At 43.9% G+C, this 25,581-nt stretch overlaps 1 protein-coding gene across 2 annotated transcripts; it reads left to right on the forward strand.

Annotated features, from left to right (window-relative positions):
• Nucleotides 1-475: 475 nt before the first annotated feature.
• LOC115144696 (secretory carrier-associated membrane protein 2-like) lies at nt 476-24,453 on the forward strand. Of its 2 annotated transcripts, XM_065002967.1 has the most exons (10): nt 476-649; nt 6,061-6,138; nt 6,312-6,398; nt 6,822-6,936; nt 7,999-8,127; nt 11,648-11,756; nt 12,375-12,534; nt 17,809-17,910; nt 20,324-20,441; nt 21,283-24,453. In XM_065002967.1, exons 1-10 carry the CDS (start codon nt 593-595, stop codon nt 21,609-21,611), a joined length of 1,284 nt encoding a protein of 427 aa, XP_064859039.1. In that variant the 5' UTR covers nt 476-592; the 3' UTR covers nt 21,612-24,453. The 2 variants fall into 2 exon arrangements, with proteins under 2 accessions (XP_064859039.1, XP_029541578.1); XM_029685718.2 differs by lacking the exon at nt 11,648-11,756 and having other exon boundaries at nt 482-649; nt 21,283-21,514.
• The last annotated feature ends 1,128 nt before the right edge of the window (nt 24,454-25,581 follow it).

Genomic DNA, 25,581 nt, shown 5'->3' on the forward strand with positions numbered 1-25,581 from the left:
CCAACATCAAGAAAAGAGAAAAATAAGAAACCGCAACAATGATCAGGGGAGAGACAAAATGGGATAAATATGTCTCACCTCTTATTTCCTCCATTGCTGGAACGTCAGCGTTCACAGTAGTTCTGACGTCATGATATGCGATGGGCTCATCCTTGTCACTTTCAAACCACCTTTACGTCTATATTTTCTCTGCTATAGTTTTGTTCAAATGAAAATAGTTTTTAGGGAATGTTTCCAAATGATTGTGATTGTAATTATTGGCCTAGCTAGTGCCTTTAATACACATTGAATTGTGTCCTCAATTTGGTATTAAAAACATGTCCATTTGTATTAAATAAATCTGAGACGTCTGCGTCCCAAAACATATATTTTTAGTTAAATAAAGGTTCAATACGTGTTTGTTTTTAAATCTACAGATGACGCACTGTACTTGACTATCCAAATAACGTAACTGTCATTCTCTTATGTAGCCTACCTCTGCGCACTAAACTCAATTTCAGGAAGTAACCAATGAAAGAAAGAGGAGCTGATCAAGCGATAGGAGGACTATAATTGTTTCTACTTTGAGAAGATATTATAAAACGCTATTAAAATGTCGGATTTTGAAGATAACCCATTTGCAGAATCGTACGACATCAACCCTTTTCAGGTAATACGCTTTTATTATAATATTTGTTTTACACACGTGTTGATACAAAGTTGGCGCTAACTTTTCACCAAGTCTTGCTACAAAGTAACACACAGGAAACTTGTTGGGTGTATCTGGGTGTGTAAGGTGATTGACAAGGGTTTAGCCACACATTTGTCTCCAGTTCAGGTTGGGTTTTCCCCATCTCCCTCAGATACAAGAAGTTGCAAAAGTAACGGTGTACATTTGATAAAGGAAATAGCGTACAAGCTGATAAATAAGACCGTTAGTCTACAACGCTTTCTCAGCAAAAGAATGCTAAATAGTTACAAAGTAGGCCCTATAGGCTACGTTATGAGCGCACTGTCAGTGAATGCATCTTTTTTTCCCCATGAACCGACACAATGCGGTTTAGCTTTAGATGTGAACAAACGTCACAGCCTCTAGGATGTCTAGGCTGTAGGCTTTTACCGTTCAGTTGCACCTTTTACAATATCTCCCAATAGAGCTCAGCAAAATGGAATCTCAAAACACCAATTAGGCTACGAAGTCACTTCACTCCAAACACAGAATGTGGGTGTGAAATGTAAAGGAAGAAAACCGTAGCCTCTAACTATGTGTCTGATTTATCTGAGGAATGAAACTGTCAAGCAGAGATAGGGATAAAGCCTGGGGCCACACTGGCCATCTAGGAAGTGTGAGAGAGAGAGTCTGGACAAACTCTATTGCACATCAGTGAAGATGGTATACACGGGCTAGACATGAATATCAATTATCAGTGTTATGCTCATGTAACCGATGTGAAATGGCTAGCTAGTTAGCGGTGGTGCACGCTAATAGCGGTTCGATCGGTGACGTAGCTAGCCACCCTTGCTCTGTAAGGGCTGCGGCTTCTGTGGCGCGATGGGTAACGATGCTTCGTGGGTGTCAGTTGTTGATGATGTGTGCAGAGTGTCGGGGCGAGCTTGTAGAACGGACGATGTTAAACGCTCACTCAGAATGTATGGCTTCTTGGCAGTTTCAAACTGGGAAATGTTTCTTCACATATCTGGTGAAGGATACCAAAAAAAATCTGCAGCATTGAAGGTCCCCAAGAACACAGTCGCCTCCATAATTCTTCAATGGAAGAAGTTTGGAACCACCAAGACTCTTCACTGCAGCCGACGTGAGGAAAACATTTAAACGTGTCAACCCTCGCAAGGCTGCAGGCCCAGACGGCATCCCCAGCCGCGCCCTCAGAGCATGCGCAGACCAGCTGGCTGGTGTGTTTACGGACATATTCAATCAATCCCTATCCCAGTCTGTTGTTCCCACATGCTTGGCCTGCTCGCCTCCCTACCACTGAGGAAGTACAGTTCCCGCGCAGCCCAGTCAAAACTGTTCGCTGCTCTGGCCCCCCAATGGTGGAACAAACTCCCTCACGACGCCAGGACAGCGGAGTCAATCACCACCTTCCGGAGACACCTGAAACCCCACCTCTTTCAGGAATACCTAGGATAGGATAAAGTAATCCTTCTCACCCCCCCCCCCCCCTTAAAAGATTTAGATGCACTATTGTAAAGTGGCTGTTCCACTGGATGTCTTAAGGTGAACGCACCAATTTGTAAGTCGCTCTGGATAAGAGCGTCTGCTAAATGACTTAAATGTAAATGTAAATGTAATGCTTCAAGAGGGCCACCATTGTTCTTGTTCCCAAGAAAGCTAAGGTAACTGAGCTAAACGACTACCGCCCGTAACACTCACTTCCGTCATCATGAAGTGCTTTGAGAGACTAGTCAAGGACCATATCTCTCCACCCTACCTGACACCCTAGACCCACTCCAATTTGCTTACCGCCCAAATAGGTCCACAGACGATGCAATCTCAACCACACTGCACACTGCCCTAACCCATCTGGACAAGAGGATTACCTATGTGAGAATGCTGTTCATCGACTACAGCTCGGCATTTAACACCATAGTGCCCTCCAAGCTCGTCATCAAGCTCGAGACCCTGGGTCTCGACCCCGCCCTGTGCAACTGGGTACTGGACTTCCTGACGGGCCGCCCCCAGGTGGTGAGGGTAGGCAACAACATTTCCACCCCGCTGATCCTCAACACTGGGGCCCCACAAGGGTGCGTTCTGAACCCTCTCCTGTACTCCCTCTTCACCCACGACTGCGTGGCCACGCATGCCTCCAACTCAATTATCAAGTTTGCGGACGACAACAGTGGTAGGCTTGATTACCAACAACGACGAGACGGCCTACAGGGAGGAGGTGAGGGCCCTCGGAGTGTGGTGTCAGGAAAATAACCTCACACTCAACGTCAACAAAACTAAGGAGATGATTGTGGACTTCAGGAAACAGCAGAGGGAACACCCCCCTATCCACATTGATGGGACAGTAGTGGAGAGGGTAGTAAGTTTTAAGTTCCTCGGCGTACACATCACAGACAAACTGAATTGGTCCACCCACACAGACAGCATCGTGAAGAAGGCGCAGCAGGGCCTCTTCAACCTCAGGAGGCTGAAGAAATTCGGCTTGTCACCAAAAGCACTCACAAACTTCTACAGATGCACAATCGAGAGCATCTTCTCGGGCTGTATCACCGCCTGGTACGGCAACTGCTCCGCCCACAACCGTAAGGCTCTCCAGAGGGTAGTGAGGTCTGCACAACGCATCACCGGGGACAAACTACCTGCCCTCCAGGACACCTACACCACCTGATGTCACAGGAAGGCCATAAAGATCATCAAGGACAACAACCACCCGAGCCACTGCCTGTTCACCCCGCTATCATCCAGAAGGCGAGGTCAGTACAGATGCATCAAAGCTGGGACCGAGAGACTGAAAAACAGCTTTTATCTCAAGGCCATCAGACTGTTAAACAGCCACCACTAACATTGAGTGGCTGCTGCCAACACACTGACTCAACTCCAGCCACTTTAATAATGGGAATTGATGGGAAATGATGTAAAATATATCGCTAGCCACTTTAAACAATGCTACCTAATATAATGTTTACATACCCTACATTATTCATCTCATATGTATATGTATATACTGTACTCTATATCATCTACTGCATCTTTATATAATACATGTATCACTAGCCACTTTAACTATGCCACTTTGTTTACATACTCATCTCATATGTATATACTGCACTCAATACCATCTACTGTATCTTGCCTATGCCGCTCTGTACCATCACTCACTCATATATCTTTATGTACATATTCTTACCTTACACTTGTCTATAAGGTAGTCGTTTTGGAATTGTTAGCTAGATTACTTGTTGGTTATTACTGCATTGTCGGAACTAGAAGCACAAGCATTTCGCTACACTCGCATTAACATCTGCTAACCATGTGACAAATACAATTTGATTTGATTTGAGTAAAAGGCACATGACAGCCCACTTGGAGTTTGCCAAAGGGCACCTAGAGGACTCTCAGACCATGAAAAAAAACAAGATTGAACTCTTTGGCTTGAATGCCAAGAGTCACGTCTGGAGAAAACCTGGCGCCATCCTTATGGTAAAGCATGGTGGTGGCAACATCATGATTTGGGGATGTTTTTCAGCAGCAGGGACTGGGAGACTAGTCAGGATCAAGGCAAAGCTGAACGGAGCAAAGTACAGAGATCCTTGATGAAAATCTGCTCCAGAGCGCTCAGGACCTCAGACTGGGGTGAAGGCTCACCTTCCAACAGGACAACGACCCTAAGCGCACAGCCAAGATAACACAGGAGTGGCTTCGGGACAAGTCTCTAAATGTCCTTGAGTGGCTCAGCCAGAGAACAGACTTGAACCTGATCGAGCCATCTCTGGAGAGACCTGAAAATAGCTGTGCTGCCACACTCCCCACCCAACCTGATAGCTTGAGAGGATATCAAGACAAACTGGACTCTGGGTTGACATATCAAGTCAAACTGGACTCTGGGTTGACATATCAAGACAAACTGGACTCTGGGTTGACATATCAAGACAAACTGGACTCTGGGTTGACATATCAAGACAAACTGGACTCTGGGTTGACATATCAAGACAAACTGGACTCTGGGTTGACATATCAAGACAAACTGGACTCTGGGTTGACATATCAACTGGACTCTGGGTTGACATATCAACTGGACTCTGGGTTGACATATCAAGACAAACTGGACTCTGGGTTGACATATCAAGTCAAACTGGACTCTGGGTTGACATATCAAGACAAACTGGACTCTGGGTTGACATATCAAGACAAACTGGACTCTGGGTTGACATATCAAGACACTGGACTCTGGGTTGACATATCAAGACACTGGACTCTGGGTTGACATCAAGTCAAACTGGACTCTGGGTTGACATATCAAGTCAAACTGGACTCTGGGTTGACACATCAAGTCAAACTGGACTCTGGGTTGACACATCAAGTCAAACTGGACTCTGGGTTGACACATCAAGACACTGGACTCTGGCTTGACACATCAAGACAAACTGGACTCTGGGTTGACATATCAACTGGACTCTGGGTTGACATATCAAGTCAAACTGGACTCTGGGTTGACATATCAAGACAAACTGGACTCTGGGTTGACATATCAAGACAAACTGGACTCTGGGTTGACATATCAAGACAAACTGGACTCTGGGTTGACATATCAAGACAAACTGGACTCTGGGTTGACATATCAAGACAAACTGGACTCTGGGTTGACATATCAAGACAAACTGGACTCTGGGTTGACATGTCAAGTCAAACTGGACTCTGGGTTGACATGTCAAGTCAAACTGGACTCTGGGTTGACACGTCAAGACAAACTGGACTCTGGGTTTACACATCAAGACAAACTGGACTCTGGGTTGACACATCAAGACAAACTGGACTCTGGGTTGACACATCAAGACAAACTGGACTCTGGGTTGACACGTCAAGACAAACTGGACTCTGGGTTGACACGTCAAGACAAACTGGACTCTGGGTTGACATGTCAAGACAAACTGGACTCTGGGTTGACATATCAAGACAAACTGGACTCTGGGTTGACATATCAAGACAAACTGGACTCTGGGTTGACATATCAAGACAAACTGGACTCTGGGTTGACACATCAAGTCAAACTGGACTCTGGGTTGACACATCAAGACAAACTGGACTCTGGGTTGAGTGCGGTTGTCTGTGACTGACGTTCCATACACTTTTTTTTACTTCAGGAAAATAAGCTTCTTGAGCTATTCGGCCCCCTGAAATATCACAATAATTCATAAGCAATGTCTTTTATATGAGTTCTGTTATTGAAGGCTACGAACATCACATGTGAAGGCCGCCATTGTTGCATCACACCTTCTTTCTGCAATGGATTGATAGGCCTATTAAATGAGACTATAATTACGTTGAACGTAATGCTAATGAGAATGAGCTGATTGTTGCATATACTGAAGAGGAAATGTGTTGTTTTGTTTCAGGATCCCTCGGTTACACAAGTGACCAACTCTGACGTAGACCACATTGATCAATTTAACCCTTTCCCAGACCATCAGACAGTAAGATCACTTGCTTTTACCCCTGCATGCGCGCACGTGCACACACACACACTGATCAAAACTACAGTAACTGACATTGAATAGACTGATGCCCCTTTGATCACAGATTACTGAATTGTGTGTGTTTTTTGCCCCGCCTTTTCTCAGTCTGCCATGTGTATTTCCTGTTTCAGGTTAGCCTATCAGGGCCCACCATTCCGGCCTCCAGGATCCCTTCCCAGCCTGCCGTGCTGCAGCCATCAACAGAGCCCGGCCCACAGGTCAGTGATGACGCTGGATGATGCTGGTCACTAGTTTACAATGGAACCATAAGCCATCAACGTCTTCACATAAGAATGAAAATATGGACTTTTTCCTTTTCCATATTTGACTGTCTACTTGTCCAATACTGATTTTAAAGAAGATATATGGAAGATTTTGCTTCTGGGGGTTAGGGTTCGCCAAAACAAGCTCCCTTTTAAATGGACCAATATATGGTCCATAAACGAGCTGATTGGCCAGAAAGGGACCCACCTCTCCACACCCATGAGCAAAAGTATATATTGTTTACCTCAAACTATTTATGTGGTTACATGTGATGAGAAATGGAATAGCCTAATGTTATATCACGTATGTATGTGAACAATACAGCCAACATTCAAGCCAAAATGACACCTGTCCTCTCTCTCCTCCTGTCCCTCCAGGTCACGGAGGCTGCGGGCCAGGCTAGCCTGCTGAGGCAGCAGGAGGAGCTGGAGCAGAAGGCTGCAGATCTGGAGCACAGAGAGAAGGAGTTGCAGAACAGGGGAACCTCAACAGGTCACTCCCTTCTCCCCACACCATATACCTCTGAACATATCCTACCCTCTCCCCACACCATATACCTCCATCCTTCCTCTCCTCACACCATATACCTGTATCCTTCCTCTCCTCTCACCATATACCTCTATCCTTCCTCTCCTCACACCATATACCTATATCCTTCCTCTCCTCACACCATATACCTCTATCCTTCCTCTCCTCACACCATATACCTCTATCCTTCCTCTCCTCACACCATATACCTCTATTCTTCCTCTCCTCACACCATATACCTCTATTCTTCCTCTCCTCACACATATACCTCTATCCTTCCTCTCCTCACACCATATACCTCTATCCTTCCTCTCCTCACACCATATACCTCTATCCTTCCTCTCCTCACACCATATACCTCTATCCTTCCTCTCCTCACACCATATACCTCTATCCTTCCTCTCCTCACACCATATACCTCTATCCTTCCTCTCCTCACACCATATACCTCTATCCTTCCTCTCCTCACACCATATACCTCTATCCTTCCTCTCCTCACACCATATACCTCTATCCTTCCTCTCCTCACACCATATACCTCTATCATTCCTCTCCTCACACCATATACCTGTATCCTTCCTCTCCTCACACCATATACCTCTATCCTTCCTCTCCTCACACCATATACCTCTATCCTTCCTCTCCTCACACCATATACCTGTATCCTTCCTCTCCTCACACCATATACCTCTATCCTTCCTCTCCTCACACCATATACCTCTATCCTTCCTCTCCTCACACCATATACCTCTATCCTTCCTCCCCTCACACCATATACCTCTATCCTTCCTCTCCTCACACCATATACCTCTATCCTTCCTCTCCTCACACCATATACCTCTGAACATATCCTTTCCGAATGGTAAAGAACATCTAGCCGCTTGAGAGCACCCTTACCTGTCGATCTATAAATTACGTCTCCGTAATCTAGCACGGATAAGGGGAAAAAGATGATTCTTACAATAGAGCTGTTGGGGAAAAAAGTGAATGATGACATATTAATCAATCCATTTTTATTTTAATTAGGCAAGGACAACAACTGGCCACCTCTTCCCAAGGCTTTTCCCATAAATCCTTGCTTCTACCAGGACTTCTCGGTGGAGATTCCCATGGAGCACCGGAGGGTCTGCCAGATGTTGTACTATCTGTGGATGCGTAAGTACACTGTGTGTGTGTGTGTGGCACTACTGGTTAGACTGGTTAGTTGCTTTTGTTAAATACAGCAAAGATGTTAGCTCACGGTATATTGTAATGCCAGGCACTGCTCTGTCTGTATCTGTACCCAACTATATCTGTATCTGTACCCATCTATATCTGTATCTGTCCCATCTATATCTGTACCCATCTATATCTGTATCTGTACCTATCTATATCTGTATCTGTCCCCATCTATATCTGTACCCATCTATATCTGTACCCAACTATATCTGTATCTGTACCCATCTATATCTGTACCCATCTATATCTGTCCCCATCTATATCTGTCCCCATCTATATCTGTATCTGTCCCCATCTAATACTGTACCCATCTATATCTGTATCTGTCCCCATCTATATCTATATCTGTCCCCATCTAATACTGTACCCAACTATATCTGTATCTGTACCCATCTATATCTATATCTGTACCCATCTATATCTATATCTGTACCTATCTATATCTATATCTGTACCCATCTATATCTGTCCCCATCTATATCTGTCCCCATCTATATCTGTCCCCATCTAATACTGTACCCAACTATATCTGTATCTGTACCCATCTATATCTGTATCTGTACCTGTCCCCATCTATATCTGTACCCATCTATATCTGTACTTGTACCATCTATACCTGTACCCATCTATACCCATCTATATCTGTACCTATCTATACCCATCTATATCTGTACCTGTACCCATCTATCTATATCTGTACCTGTACCCATCTATATCTGTACTTATACCATCTATACCTGTACCCATCTATATCTGTACTTGTACCATCTATACCTGTACCCATCTATACCCATCTATATCTGTACCTGTACCCATACCCATCTATCTATATCTATACCTGTACCCATCTATATCTATACCTGTACCCATCTATATCTGTACCTGTACCCATCTATCTATATCTATACCTATCTATATCTGTACCTGTACCCATCTATATCTGTACTTATACCATCTATACCTGTACCCATCTATATCTGTACTTGTACCATCTATACCTGTACCCATCTATACCCATCTATATCTGTACCTGTACCCATACCCATCTATCTATATCTATACCTGTACCCATCTATATCTATACCTGTACCCATCTATATCTATACCTGTACCCATCTATATCTGTACCTGTACCCATCTATCTATATCTATACCTATCTATATCTGTACCTGTACCCATCTATATCTGTACTTATACCATCTATACCTGTACCCATCTATATCTGTACTTGTACCATCTATACCTGTACCCATCTATACCCATCTATATCTGTACCCATACCCATCTATCTATATCTATACCTGTACCCATCTATATCTATACCTGTACCCATCTATATCTATACCTGTACCCATCTATATCTGTACCTGTACCCATCTATCTATATCTATACCTATCTATATCTGTACCTGTACCCATCTATATCTGTACTTGTACCATCTATACCTGTACCCATCTATCTATATCTATACCTGTACCCATCTATATCTGTACCTGTACCCATCTATATCTGTACCTGTACCCATCTATAGCTGTACCTGTACCCATCTATCTATCTGTACCTGTACCCATCTATACCCATCTATATATGTACCTGTACCCATCTATCTATATCTATATCTGTACCTGTACCCATCTATATCTGTACCTGTACCATCTATACTATATCTGTACCTGTACCCATCTATATCTGTACTTGTACCATCTATACCTGTACCCATCTATACCCATCTATATCTGTACCTGTACCCATCTATCTATATCTATACCTGTACCCATCTATACCTGTACCCATCTATATCTGTACCTGTACCCATCTATAGCTGTACCTGTACCCATCTATCTATATCTATACCTGTACCCATCTATATCTATATCTATACCTATCTATATCTGTACATGTACCCATCTATATCTGTACTTGTACCATCTATACCTGTACAAATCTATACCCATCTATATCTGTACCTGTACCCATCTATCTATATCTATACCTGTACCCATCTATATCTATACCTGTACCCATCTATATCTGTACCTGTACCCATCTATAGCTGTACCTGTACCCATCTATCTATATCTATACCCGTACCCATCTATATCTGTACCCATCTATCTATATCTATACCTATCTATATCTGTACCTGTACCCATCTATACCTGTACTTGTACCCATCTATCTATATCTGTACCCATCTATATCTGTACCTGTACCCATCTATCTATATCTATACCTGTACCCATCTATATCTATACCTGTACCCATCTATACCTGTACCCATCTATATCTATACCTGTACCCATCTATATCTGTACCTGTACCCATCTATAGCTGTACTTGTACCCATCTATCTATATCTGTACCTGTACCCATCTATATCTGTACCTGTACCCATCTATCTATATCTATACCTATCTATATCTGTACCTGTACCCATCTATATCTGTACTTGTACCCATCTATCTATATCTATACCTATCTATATCTGTACCTGTACCCATCTATATCTGTACCTGTACCCATCTGTACCTGTACCCATCTATCTATATCTATACCTGTACCCATCTATACCCATCCATATCTATACCTGTACCCATCTATACCCATCCATATCTATACCTGTACCCATCTATACCCATCCATATCTATACCTGTACCCATCTATACCCATCCATATCTATACCTGTACCCATCTATACCCATCCATATCTATACCTGTACCCATCTATACCCATCTATATCTGTACCTGTACCCATCTATCTATATCTATACCTATCTATAGCTGTACCTGTACCCATCTATCTATATCTATACCTGTACCCATCTATACCCATCTATATCTATACCTGTACCCATCTATATCTGTACCTGTACCCATCTATCTATATCTATACCCATCTATGCCTCTCTATATACACTACCGTTCAAAAGTTTGGGGTCACTTAGAAATGTCCAGGTTTTTGAAAGGAAAGCTATTTTTTTTGTCCTTTAAAATAACATCAAATTGATCAGAAATACAGTGTAGACATTTGTTAATGTTGTAAATGACTATTGTAGCTGGAAACAAATTATTTTTATTGGAATATCTACATAGGCGTACAGAGGCCCATTATCAGCAACCATTACTCCTGTGTTACAATGGCACATTGTGTTAGCTAATCCAAGTTTATAATTTTAAAAGGCTAATTGATCATTAGAAACCCCTTTTACAGTTATGTTAGCACAGCTGAAAACTGTTGTTCTGATTAAAGAAGCAATAAAACTGTCTTTCTTTAGATTAGTGGAGTACCTGGAGCATCAGCATTTGTGGGTTCGATTACAAAATGGCCAGAAACAGTCTTTCTTCTGAAACTCTTCAGTCTATTCTTGTTCTGAGAAATGAAGGCTATTCCATATGAGAAATTGCCAAGAAACTGAAGATCTCGTACAACGCTGTGTACTACTCCCTTCACAGAACAGCGCTGTGTACTACTCCCTTCACAGAACAACGCTGTGTACTACTCCCTTCACAGAACAACGCTGTATACTACTCCCTTCACAGAACAGCGCAAACTGTCTTGGGGGTATGATATTTGTGCATCTGTAACTTTCTCACTCATCATTATTCACGATTCATTCAGGACTGTCTAATCATGGTAGCGTCCTCATTAATGTAGAAGTGTTTAGAATCATATTCTATTCTTATTTACAACAAAAGTGACTCCAAAATTACACTACATTTTTTACCATTCATTTCTATTGGGCACATAATAATATGAAACGCAACCAAAACAAACAGCAAATAAATCCAAGAAGTGTGTAGAGTCACAACCTTGATGTAGTCATTCTGTGCTGGGAATATGGGACTAAAGACTAAACGTTTGACAACTTTAATACTCATAAGTGAATTTGCCCCAATACTTTTGGTCCCCTAAAATGGGAGTATGTACAAAAAGTGCTGTGATTTAAAAATGGTTCACCCGATATGGATGAAAATACCCTTAAATGAAAGCTTAAAGTCTGTCACTATAACCCCATAACCATTGTATCATTGGGGGTGCATTCATTAAGGGCGTGTTTACATTGAAAGCATTTTGCAACGTGAAACAAAAATGAGTCCAGGTTGCCTTAACCCTGTTCCAGTCAGTTTTCTTCCGTTTGGTACCTAATGAACACAACCCCCCTTTTCTCTCTCCCTCCAGTCCACTGTGTGACTCTGTTCCTCAACCTGCTGGCCTGTCTGCTCCACTTCACCGTGAACACGTACTTTGGCATGAACTTTGGCCTGTCCATTCTTTGGCTCATCCTGTTTGCCCCGTGCTCCTTCCTCTGTTGGTACAGACCTGTCTACAAGGCCTTCAAGTGAGTTTACCAGGACCTACTGAGTTTACCAGGACCTACTGAGTTTACCAGGACCTACCAGGACCTAGTGAATTTACCAGGACCTAGTGAGTTTACCAGGACCTACTGAGTTTACCAGGACCTACTGAGTTTACCAGGACCTAGTGAGTTTACCAGGACCTACCAGGACCTAGTGAATTTACCAGGACCTAGTGAATTTACCAGGACCTAGTGAGTTTACCAGGACCTATTGAGTTTACCAGGACCTATTGAGTTTACCAGGACCTATTGAGTTTACCAGGACCTATTGAGTTTACCAGGACCTAGTGAGTTTACCAGGACCTATTGAGTTTACCAGGACCTACTGAGTTTACCAGGACCTACCAGGACCTATTGAGTTTACCAGGACCTATTGAGTTTACCAGGACCTATTGAGTTTACCAGGACCTATTGAGTTTACCAGGACCTATTGAGTTTACCAGGACCTAGTGAGTTTACCAGGACCTACCAGGACCTAGTGAGTTTACCAGGACCTACCAGGACCTACTGAGTTTACCAGGACCTATTGAGTTTACCAGGACCTATTGAGTTTACCAGGACCTATTGAGTTTACCAGGACCTATTGAGTTTACCAGGACCTATTGAGTTTACCAGGACCTAGTGAGTTTACCAGGACCTACCAGGACCTACTGAGTTTACCAGGACCTACCAGGACCTATTGAGTTTACCAGGACCTATTGAGTTTACCAGGACCTATTGAGTTTACCAGGACCTATTGAGTTTACCAGGACCTATTGAGTTTACCAGGACCTATTGAGTTTACCAGGACCTACTGAGTTTACCAGGACCTACCAGGACCTATTGAGTTTACCAGGACCTATTGAGTTTACCAGGACCTAGTGAGTTTACCAGGACCTAGTGAGTTTACCAGGACCTATTGAGTTTACCAGGACCTATTGAGTTTACCAGGACCTATTGAGTTTACCAGGACCTAGGGAGTTTACCAGGACCTATTGAGTTTACCAGGACCTAGTGAGTTTACCAGGACCTAGTGAATTTACCAGGACCTAGTGAGTTTACCAGGACCTATTGAGTTTACCAGGACCTACTGAGTTTACCAGGACCTACCAGGACCTATTGAGTTTACCAGGACCTATTGAGTTTACCAGGACCTATTGAGTTTACCAGGACCTATTGAGTTTACCAGGACCTATTGAGTTTACCAGGACCTAGTGAGTTTACCAGGACCTATTGAGTTTACCAGGACCTACTGAGTTTACCTAGGACCTACCAGGACCTATTGAGTTTACCAGGACCTATTGAGTTTACCAGGACCTATTGAGTTTACCAGGACCTATTGAGTTTACCAGGACCTATTGAGTTTACCAGGACCTAGTGAGTTTACCAGGACCTATTGAGTTTACCAGGACCTACTGAGTTTACCAGGACCTACCAGGACCTATTGAGTTTACCAGAACCTATTGAGTTTACCAGGACCTATTGAGTTTACCAGGACCTATTGAGTTTACCAGGACCTATTGAGTTTACCAGGACCTATTGAGTTTACCAGGACCTAGTGAGTTTACCAGGACCTAGTGAGTTTACCAGGACCTAGTGAGTTTACCAGGACCTACCAGGACCTACTGAGTTTACCAGGACCTACCAGGACCTATTGAGTTTACCAGGACCTATTGAGTTTACCAGGACCTATTGAGTTTACCAGGACCTAGTGAGTTTACCAGGACCTAGTGAGTTTACCAGGACCTAGTGAATTTACCAGGACCTAGTGAGTTTACCAGGACCTACCAGGACCTATTGAGTTTACCAGGACCTATTGAGTTTACCAGGACCTATTGAGTTTACCAGGACCTAGTGAGTTTACCAGGACCTAGTGAATTTACCAGGACCTAGTGAGTTTACCAGGACCTACTGAGTTTACCAGGACCTACCAGGACCTATTGAGTTTACCAGGACCTATTGAGTTTACCAGGACCTATTGAGTTTACCAGGACCTATTGAGTTTACCAGGACCTAGTGAGTTTACCAGGACCTAGTGAATTTACCAGGACCTAGTGAGTTTACCAGGACCTATTGAGTTTACCAGGACCTATTGAGTTTACCAGGACCTATTGAGTTTACCAGGACCTATTGAGTTTACCAGGACCTATTGAGTTTACCAGGACCTAGTGAGTTTACCAGGACCTATTGAGTTTACCAGGACCTACTGAGTTTACCAGGACCTACCAGGACCTATTGAGTTTACCAGGACCTATTGAGTTTACCAGGACCTATTGAGTTTACCAGGACCTATTGAGTTTACCAGGACCTAGTGAGTTTACCAGGACCTAGTGAGTTTACCAGGACCTAGTGAGTTTACCAGGACCTACCAGGACCTACTGAGTTTACCAGGACCTATTGAGTTTACCAGGACCTATTGAGTTTACCAGGACCTATTGAGTTTACCAGGACCTATTGAGTTTACCAGGACCTATTGAGTTTACCAGGACCTATTGAGTTTACCAGGACCTATTGAGTTTACCAGGACCTACTGAGTTTACCAGGACCTATTGAGTTTACCAGGACCTAGTGAGTTTACCAGGACCTACCAGGACCTAGTGAATTTACCAGGACCTAGTGAATTTACCAGGACCTAGTGAATTTACCAGGACCTAGTGAGTTTACCAGGACCTATTGAGTTTACCAGGACCTATTGAGTTTACCAGGACCTATTGCGTTTACCAGGACCTATTGAGTTTACCAGGACCTAGGGAGTTTACCAGGACCTAGTGAATTTACCAGGACCTAGTGAGTTTACCAGGACCTATTGAGTTTACCAGGACCTACTGAGTTTACCAGGACCTACCAGGACCTATTGAGTTTACCAGGACCTATTGAGTTTACCAGGACCTATTGAGTTTACCAGGACCTATTGAGTTTACCAGGACCTACTGAGTTTACCAGGACCTATTGAGTTTACCAGGACCTAGTGAGTTTACCAGGACCTACCAGGACCTAGTGAATTTACCAGGACCTAGTGAATTTACCAGGACCTAGTGAATTTACCAGGACCTAGTGAGTTTACCAGGACCTATTGAGTTTACCAGGACCTATTGAGTTTACCAGGACCTAGGGAGTTTACCAGGACCTATTGAGTTTACCAGGACCTAGTGAGTTTACCAGGACCTAGTGAATTTACCAGGACCTAGTGAGTTTACCAGGACCTATTGAGTTTACCAGGACCTACTGAGTTTACCAGGACCTACCAGGACCTATTGAGTTTACCAGGACCTATTGAGTTTACCAGGACCTATTGAGTTTACCAGGACCTATTGAGTTTACCAGGACCTAGTGAGTTTACCAGGACCTAGTGAGTTTACCAGGACCTACCAGGACCTACTGAGTTTACCAGGACCTACCAGGACCTACTGAGTTTACCAGGACCTACCAGGACCTATTGAGTTTACCAGGACCTATTGAGTTTACCAGGACCTATTGAGTTTACCAGGACCTATTGAGTTTACCAGGACCTAGTGAGTTTACCAGGACCTAGTGAGTTTACCAGGACCTAGTGAGTTTACCAGGACCTAGTGAGTTTACCAGGACCTATTGAGTTTACCAGGACCTACCAGGACCTAGTGAGTTTACCAGGACCTAGTGAGTTTACCAGGACCTATTGAGTTTACCAGGACCTACCAGGACCTATTGAGTTTACCAGGACCTATTGAGTTTACCAGGACCTACCAGGACCTACTGAGTTTACCAGGACCTACTGAGTTTACCAGGACCTACTGAGTTTACCAGGACCTACCAGGACCTACTGAGTTTACCAGGACCTACTGAATTTACCAGGACTTACTGAGTTTACCAGGACCTAGTGAGTTTACCAGGACCTATTGAGTTTACCAGGACCTACCAGGACCTATTGAGTTTACCAGGACCTACCAGGACCTAGTGAGTTTACCAGGACCTAGTGAGTTTACCAGGACTTAGTGAGTTTACCAGGACCTAGAGAGTTTACCAGGACCTACTGAGTTTACCAGGACCTACTGAGTTTACCAGGACCTATTGAGTTTACCAGGACCTATTGAGTTTACCAGGACCTACCAGGACCTACTGAGTTTACCAGGACCTACTGATCTTCACGATAAGTTATTTAATTAATAAGAGTTTCTATAATCTTTCATGTTTGCATATAGCTAATTTGTGCATTCAATTGGTTTGCATGCCACTGTGCTTTGGCTGACAACAAGGCTTTGTTTATCTGGTGGATCACAAAGAGCATTTGAAAGTCCGTCCCAGGATTTTAGTGTGTTTTGTGTGTGATATTTGCATGCAGAATAGTTCATTTTCAAATTTGTCACTAAAATGCACTGACGGGGCCTCCCGGGTGGCACAGTGGTTAAGGGCGCTATACCGCAGCGCCAGCTGTGCCATCAGAGATGCTGGGTTTGCGCCCAGGCTCTGTCGTAACCGGCCGCGACCGGGAGGTCCGTGGGGCGACGCACAATTGGCCTAGCGTCGTCCGGGTTAGGGAGGGATTGGTCGGTAGGGATGTCCTTGTCTCATCGCGCACCAGCGACTCCTGTGGCGGGCCGGGCGCAGTGCACACTAACCAAGGTTGCCAGGTGCACGGTGTTTCCTCCGACACATTGGTGCGGCTGGCTTGCACGCTGTGTTAAGAAGCAGTGCGGCTTGGTTGGGTTGTGTATCGGAGGACGCATGACTTTCAACCTTCGTCTCCCCCGAGCCCGTACGGGAGTTGTAGCGATGAGACAAGATAGTAGCTACTAAAACAATTGGATACCACGAAATTGGGGAGAAAAAGGGGTAAAATAATAAAAATGCACTGATGGGATGAAAGGTTTGTTTAAGTTGATTGATTGGCTTGATTTAACCATTTTATGCGGTAAAAGTGCTGATTGGTTAATGGTGATTGGTCACATTTGTAAGCTGTTGATTTAGCTAAAAAAAAAGTATGCAATTGCAAGATACTGGAGGGACTGATTTGAAACATTGCTGTAGCAAGGTAAAAGTATTATTTCTATATTATAAGCTGGGTGGTTCGAGCCCTGAATGCTGATTGGCTGACAGTCGTGGTATATCAGACCGTATACCCCGGGTATGACAAAACAGGTCCTTTTTACTGCTCGAACTGTTGGCATCCTGTCCAAACACAGAGAAACAGTGAAGTGTTTAAGAAATATATATATAAAAACAAATAAGGCTTTTATTTCCCAATTTACTGCCAAATGGTGTTATTTAATTCTGTGTTCTCTAAACCCTGGGTCTCTGCAGGTCGGACAGCTCCTTCAGTTACTTCTTCTTCTTCTTTGTGTTCTTCTGCCAAGTGGTGGTGTTCATTATCCAGTCTGTGGGCATCCCCAACTGGGGAAACAGGTGGGTGTGAGGAACAGGTCTGAGTGAGTGGGATGCTATGGATGTCAAATTGATGTTGTTTTTTTAATCTTCAATCTGTGTGTGTTGACCAGTCCAACCAGGGCCCATATACACCAGACCAAGATTATGAGTACTGATCTAGGATCCGTTTTCCCTTTTTAGGTCAGAATAAATATGAGTATAATGGCAATGAGGGACCTGATCCTAGATCAGCACTCTGAGATGCTTTGTAAATATGGGCCCAGGTCAGATCTGTGAGTGAGGATGTAGAATTCACTTTGTAAATATGGGCCCAGGTCAGATCTGTGAGTGAGGATGTAGAATTCACTTTGTAAATATGGGCCCAGGTCAGATCTGTGAGTGAGGATGTAGAATTCACTTTGTAAATATGGGCCCAGGTCAGATCTGTGAGTGAGGATGTAGAATTCACTTTGTAAATATGGGCCCAGGTCAGATCTGTGAGTGAGGATGTAGAATTCACTTTGTAAATATGGGCCCAGGTCAGATCTGTGAGTGAGGATGTAGAATTCACTTGTAAAGAATTGGAACAGGGCCACTGTTTGCTTTTGAATAGTTGATAAGTAAATCTGAAAATATTTTATGTACATTAAACTCTTCAACCATTCAGACCCTCCATGTTTGATCAACGAAATACAGTTGCAAAAATAGTATGTGAACCCTTTGGAATTACTTGGATTTCTGCATAAATTCTAATGTAAGTCACAACAACAGACAGTGTGCTTACCATAATTTGTGTGTTATTAGTTTATTTGTCTTGTCTATATTGAATACATCATTTAAACATTCACAGTGTAGGTTGGGAAAAGTATGTGAACCCCGAGGCTAATGACTTCTCCAAAAGCTAATTGGAGTCAGGAGTCCGCTAACCTGGAGTCCAATCAATGAGACGAGATTGGAGATGTTGGTTAGAGCTGCCTTGCCCTATTAAAAAATAATAATAACGAAACTCACATAATGAGAGTTTGCTATTCACAAGAAGCATTGCCTGATGTGAACCATGCTTCAAACAAAAGAGATCTCAGAAGACCTAAGATTACGAATTGTTGACTTGAATAAAGCTGGAAAGGGCTACAAAAGTATCTCTAAAAGCCTTGATGTTCATCAGTCCACAGTACCACAAATTGTCTATAGATGGAGAAAGTTCAGCACTGTTACTACTCTCCCTAGGAGTGGCCATCCTGCAAAGTTGACTGCAGGAGCACAGTGCAGAATGTTCAATGAGGTTAAGAAGAATCTTAGTGTGTCAGCTAAAGACTTACAGAAATCTCTGGAACATGCTAACATTTCTGTTGACGAGTCTACGATACGTAAAATACTAAACAAGAATGGTGTTCATGGGAGGACTCCACGGAAGAAGCCACTGCTGTCCAAAAAAAACATTGCTGCATGTCTGAAGTTTGTAAAAGTGCACCTGGATGTTCCACAGCGCTACTGGCAACATATTCTGTGGACAGATGAAACTAAAGTTGAGTTGTTTGGAAGGAACACACAACACTATGTGTGGAGAAAAAAAGGCACAGCACACCAGCATCAAAACATCAGCCTATCTGTAAAGTATGGTGGAGGGAGCATCATGGTTTGGGTCTGCTTTGCTGCCACAGGGCCTGGACAGCTTGCTATCATCGACGGAAAAATGAATTCCCAAGTTTATCAAGACATTTTGCAGGAGAGGATATCTGTCCACAAATTGAAAGTCAACAGGAGTTGGGTGATGCAACAGGACAACGACCCAAAACACAGAAGTAAATCAACAACAGAATGGCTTCTTCAACAGAAGAAAATACACCTTCTGGTCTGGCCCAGTCAGAGTCCTGACCTCAACCTGATTGAGATGGTGTGGCATGACCTCAAGAGAGCAGTTCACACCAGACAACCCAAGAATATTGCTGAACTGAAACAGTTTTGTAAAGAGGAATGGTCCAAGATTCCTCCTGTCCGTTGTGCAGGTCTGATCCGCAACTACAGAAAACGTTTGGTTGAGGTTATTGCTGCCAGAGGAGGGTCAACCTGTTATTAAATCCAAGTGTTCACATACTTTTCCCACCTTGCACTGTGAATGTTTACACGGTGTGTTCAATAAAGACATGAAAATGTATAATTGTTTGTGTGTTATTAGTATAAGCAGACTGTGTTTGTCTATTGCTGTGACTTAGATGAAGACCAGATCAAATTTTAGGACCAATTTAAGCAGAATTCCAGGTAATTCCAAAGGGTTCAAACATTTTATCTTGCCACTGTATATATAGTGCATTCTATAAATATTGACTTTAAACCATATAATTGTTCAATGGTGACTAACATGTATATTTTATAACAATTTAAAAGTCAAATGCATTTCCGCATTCGACTAAATTAAACAATTTACCGTATATTGATTCCTTCTTGATTCCAGTGGTTGGATCACCTCGTTGTCTGCCATCGGCTCCAACAAGGCGGTGGGAGCCATCATGATGGTGGTGGCCTACTTCTTCACTGCCTGTGCTGTGCTGTCAGTCATCCTGCTGGGGATGGTACGTGGCGTTACCGTAACTCCCTGGGAGAATCTCTATTGCCTTTCCTTGATTCCTCGCATCCTCACCACCTCATCAAAATCCATCGGATGAGAAGGTCAGAGGGGAGGAACCTCTGACCTCATCCAGTTGATTTTAGGAATTTAACCATGGAATAGTGACTGTATCCATGTAGTTAAACAGAATGTAAGCTGGTGAGATCAGGATGCTTCTTACGGCTAAGTTATAATTAACCTGATTCATTTTATCAACCATCTAATTATTAGAATCAGGTGTGCTAGATTAGGATTGGAGTGAATTTACAGGACGGTAGCTCTCCAGGGACAGGGTTGGAGAGAACCTAGAGGACTGTAGCTCTCCAGGGACAGGGTTGGAGAGAACCTAGAGGACGGTAGCTCTCCAGGGACAGGGTTGGAGAGAACCTAGAGGACGGTAGCTCTCCAGGGACAGGGTTGGAGAGAACCTAGAGGACGCTAGCTCTCCAGGGACAGGGTTGGAGAGAACCTAGAGGACGCTAGCTCTCCAGGGACAGGGTTGGAGAGAACCTAGAGGACGCTAGCTCTCCAGGGACAGGGTTGGAGAGAACCTAGAGGACGGTAGCTCTCCAGGGACAGGGTTGGAGAGAACCTAGAGGACGGTAGCTCTCCAGGGACAGGGTTGGAGAGAACCTAGAGGACGCTAGCTCTCCAGGGACAGGGTTGGAGAGAACCTACAGGACGGTAGCTCTCCAGGGACAGGGTTGGAGAGAACCTAGAGGACGGTAGCTCTCCAGGGACAGGGTTGGAGAGCCCTGCTATACATTCTATACTATAACCCCTAATGATGTGGTGTCCTCCCCCAGGTGCACAGCCAGTACAGGCGTACCGGGGCCAGCTTCCAGAAGGCCCAGCAGGAGTTCTCCCAGGGCGTGCTCACCAACAAGACCTTCCAGACGGCTGCCACCTCCGCAGCCGCCTCCGCTGCCTTCCAGGGGAACAACTAGACCCAGGCCGGGCTAACTCAACCCCCAGATACCCCCTTCACCTCCTCCATCCAATGTCCACCACCACAACACTTGTTTGGGATGGATCCCCTCCCCTGCTGTCACCATCCAGTGCAGGTCCCACCATGGAGCTCATTTCATATATGAGCTGTGGTCATCAGACAGCAACAAAATGGTTGCTTGAGTAGGAAACTGTACCCACTGTGTTTTTTGGGAATTGGAAGCCTGATGTTGTGATGTTCTTCAGTATGTGTTCATGTACATATTTTTTTGCGATGCTCGTATGTGTGGATATTCTCTTTTAGCGGTTCTTTCTCTCTCTGTGTGTGTGTGTGTGTGTGTGTGTGTGTGTGTGTGTGGGGGGGTGTCTTACATGCCTGGCTGTTGTAAAGGAACCACCCGTTGAGACTCTGTTGTAAAGTTGAGACTCTGTTGTAAAGGAACCACCCGTTGAGACTCTGTTGTAAAGGAACCACCCGTTGAGACTCTGTTGTAAAGGAACCACCCGTTGAGACTCTGTTGTAAAGGAACCACCCGTTGAGACTCTGTTGTAAAGGAACCACCCGTTGAGACTCTGTTGTAAAGGAACCACCCGTTGAGACTCTGTTGTAAAGGAACCACCCGTTGAGACTCTGTTGTAAAGGAACCACCCGTTGAGTCTCTGTTGTAAAGGAACCACCCGTTGAGACTCTGTAAAGGAACCACCCGTTGAGTCTCTGTTGTAAAGGAACCACCCGTTAAGACTCTGTAAAGGAACCACCCGTTGAGACTCTGTAAAGGAACCACCCGTTGAGTCTCTGTTGTAAAGGAACCACCCGTTGAGACTCTGTAAAGGAACCACCCGTTGAGTCTCTGTTGTAAAGGAACCACCCGTTGAGACTCTGTAAAGGAACCACCCGTTGAGACTCTGTAAAGGAACCACCCGTTGAGTCTCTGTTGTAAAGGAACCACCCGTTGAGACTCTGTTGTAAAGGAACCACCCGTTGAGACTCTGTTGTAAAGGAACCACCCGTTGAGACTGTTGTAAAGGAACCACCCGTTGAGACTCTGTTGTAAAGGAACCACCCGTTGAGACTCTGTTGTAAAGGAACCACCCGTTGAGACTCTGTTGTAAAGGAACCACCCGTTGAGACTCTGTTGTAAAGGAACCACCCGTTGAGACTCTGTAAAGGAACCACCCGTTGAGTCTCTGTTGTAAAGGAACCACCCGTTAAGACTCTGTAAAGGAACCACCCGTTGAGACTCTGTAAAGGAACCACCCGTTGAGTCTCTGTTGTAAAGGAACCACCCGTTGAGACTCTGTTGTAAAGGAACCACCCGTTGAGACTCTGTAAAGGAACCACCCGTTGAGACTCTGTAAAGGAACCACCCGTTGAGTCTCTGTTGTAAAGGAACCACCCGTTAAGACTCTGTAAAGGAACCACCCGTTGAGACTCTGTAAAGGAACCACCCGTTGAGTCTCTGTTGTAAAGGAACCACCCGTTGAGACTCTGTTGTAAAGGAACCACCCGTTGAGACTCTGTTGTAAAGGAACCACCCGTTGAGACTGTTGTAAAGGAACCACCCGTTGAGACTCTGTTGTAAAGGAACCACCCGTTTAGTCTCTCAAAAATGGTGTCTTTTCAGCATCCTTTAATTTCAATGTACAAATGAAGACCACGAGTGTTGCTTTTAGCAGGGTGAAACCTGAATGAAAAATATAATGAAGTTTAAAGTGTGTACTCTGTCTCATAAGACTATGATAATCACCTAGGTTATTAGTTACCAGTTATTAGTTACAGTTAGCTACTGTAATTATTAGATGCATATTTTCCATTATACTTCACCTCAAACTAACGCACCTTCAGATCCACACCATTTCATTAGCCTTTTCAGATTTCGTCAAAATGAGGTACTTTGTTTCCAATCTCTTCATGTTGTACATAGTCCTGCTGTATGTGTAGAGTATTGGCTTTGGCAATGAGAGACAGGTGTTGTGTAAGAATGGCTTGAATATTTAACAGCAGGTTGGTTTGTCAGTATAGGCTGTCCCATTCAACTTAAAGGGACAGTTCACCCCATTGTCATTATAGGCTGTCCTATTCAACTTAAAGAGACAGTTCACCCCGGAACCAAAGTTTGTCATTTTCATACCCCTGTCTGGTAAACTTGGCTTTTGGAATGGACTATACCTTTTGACCAAAACCTTGACGTGTGCCTCTCCAGTTTGTCGCTGTAGCCATTGGTTCATACGGTAACCAACCCTTTTGCTTCTTTTTATTGTGGGAGAAATTCCGTTATTAAAGAACTATTTCTTCACATTGTCCTTTCCAGCACGGTTCAGGCAACTATGCTGGATGAATAACCAGGCCAGTACACTTCTGTTCAGCTCAGCTCAGTAGTGTGAAGATGGTATCATTTAGATTGACACACTCACTTACAAATGATTTGCTATGTTATATTTTATGGATTTGCCACTAACAGATTCAACATGTGAACAATGCAAAATAGCTTTTTGCTCTGCTTTTGCTCTGCTTTTTGGTAACTCAGGTCGGGAAGCGCTTGTCACTCAAAATTAGAGCTGGACAAAGTAGAGCTGAGTGGTCAAACAATAAGATAAATGCTCTTATTTGAGATTTCTTTCTTACTGAGATCAAGTACTTAAATGATTTGTGAATGGATTGATGTAAATGATCTATTTTATCATTTTGATTTGCCACATTCACTGGAGCGTGTATGTATACATTTGTATAAGTGTCGGTTTAAATGTAAGAATTGTCCGAAATCAACAAAGCAAATCGATCATGAAGAATGTAATATTTGATCTATTGGTTTACTACATTTTTAAACATTTTTTATGTATCTCAAATCAGTGTTACTTATCATAAAAATAATATTGATATTGAAATAGATTTTGTTTTCTTAATTCATATCTGTGAATATAACTGTTGACCTGCATTGTATTAGGAGTGGAGAATTTTATATTGCCTTTTTGACATTCAAATTATAAAAACTTTTAGCATTTTTCTAATAAAAAAATGTTTGCTTTAATTGATACCATTGTTGTTTTTAAATGAAGTTAACTAACATAACATACTGTGTGTCGTTCTAAAGGACTTCAAAATGAATCAAATGAATCCGTTTCTTCCTTCCTTGAAGTGATCACTAATCGAACATTTTAATTGGACAGGTGAGAGCAAGGCTTCTGCTGCATTGCCTTCACCAATCCGGTCATATCAGTACCGAGATAATGGCACCCTATTCCCTACAAAGTGCTCTCCTTTTTGACTAGAGATGCAGCCTACTTTTAGGAAACTAGGAAGGAAGGATGCAATTCTGAAGTATTGGAATGGGACCAATATTGAAATGCACTTAAGCCTTTTATTTCCTCCACCTTGACCCTTGACCCACTCCACCACTACACTGTCTGATGCTGCAGTGACTTTGCAATAAAGAACAAACAGAACAGCAGCTGATGCTCTCCTCTCTCCAGGGTGCAGGCCAGAATAACAACCAAGCCTCCTCCGCCTCCTCTTTCTCCTCCCCCCTCTCCTACTCCACCTTCATGAAATGGGCCAGACAGCGTCCCAGCCAACCATCGCCTCTTCATCCTCCTCCCTCTCCTTTTCCTCCTCATATACCTCTGCTATCAACAAATGGGCCAGACAGCAACCCAGCCAACCACCTGACCCTGCACACCTCTCATTCAGATCCTCCCAGCCAACCACCTGACCCTGCACACCTCTCATTCAGATCCTCCCAGCCAACCACCTGACCCTGCACACCTCTCATTCAGATCCTCCCAGCCAACCACCTGACCCTGCACACCACTCATTCAGATCCCAGGCTGTAAGACACAGCATCCCAGCCAACCACCTGACCCTGCACACCACTCATTCAGATCCTCCCAGCCAACCACCTGACCCTGCACACCTCTCATTCAGATCCTCCCAGCCAACCACCTGACCCTGCACACCTCTCATTCAGATCCTCCCAGCCAACCACCTGACCCTGCACACCACTCATTCAGATCCTCCCAGCCAACCACCTGACCCTGCACACCTCTCATTCAGATCCTCCCAGCCAACCACCTGACCCTGCACACCTCTCATTCAGATCCTCCCAGCCAACCACCTGACCCTGCACACCTCTCATTCAGATCCTCCCAGCCAACCACCT

The sequence above is a fragment of the Oncorhynchus nerka genome, linkage group LG17, assembly GCF_034236695.1.
Source record: "Oncorhynchus nerka isolate Pitt River linkage group LG17, Oner_Uvic_2.0, whole genome shotgun sequence".
Lineage (NCBI taxonomy): Eukaryota > Metazoa > Chordata > Actinopteri > Salmoniformes > Salmonidae > Oncorhynchus > Oncorhynchus nerka.

Coding starts and splice junctions, on each gene's coding strand:
- LOC115144696 (XM_065002967.1), top strand. CDS start 593: ATGTCGGATTTTGAAGATAACCCATTTGCAGAATCGTACGACATCAAC. Junction 8,128..11,647: donor GTTGTACTATCTGTGGATGC/GTAAGTACACTG, acceptor CTCCCTTCACAG/AACAGCGCTGTGTACTACTC. Junction 20,442..21,282: donor CAGTCATCCTGCTGGGGATG/GTACGTGGCGTT, acceptor GTCCTCCCCCAG/GTGCACAGCCAGTACAGGCG.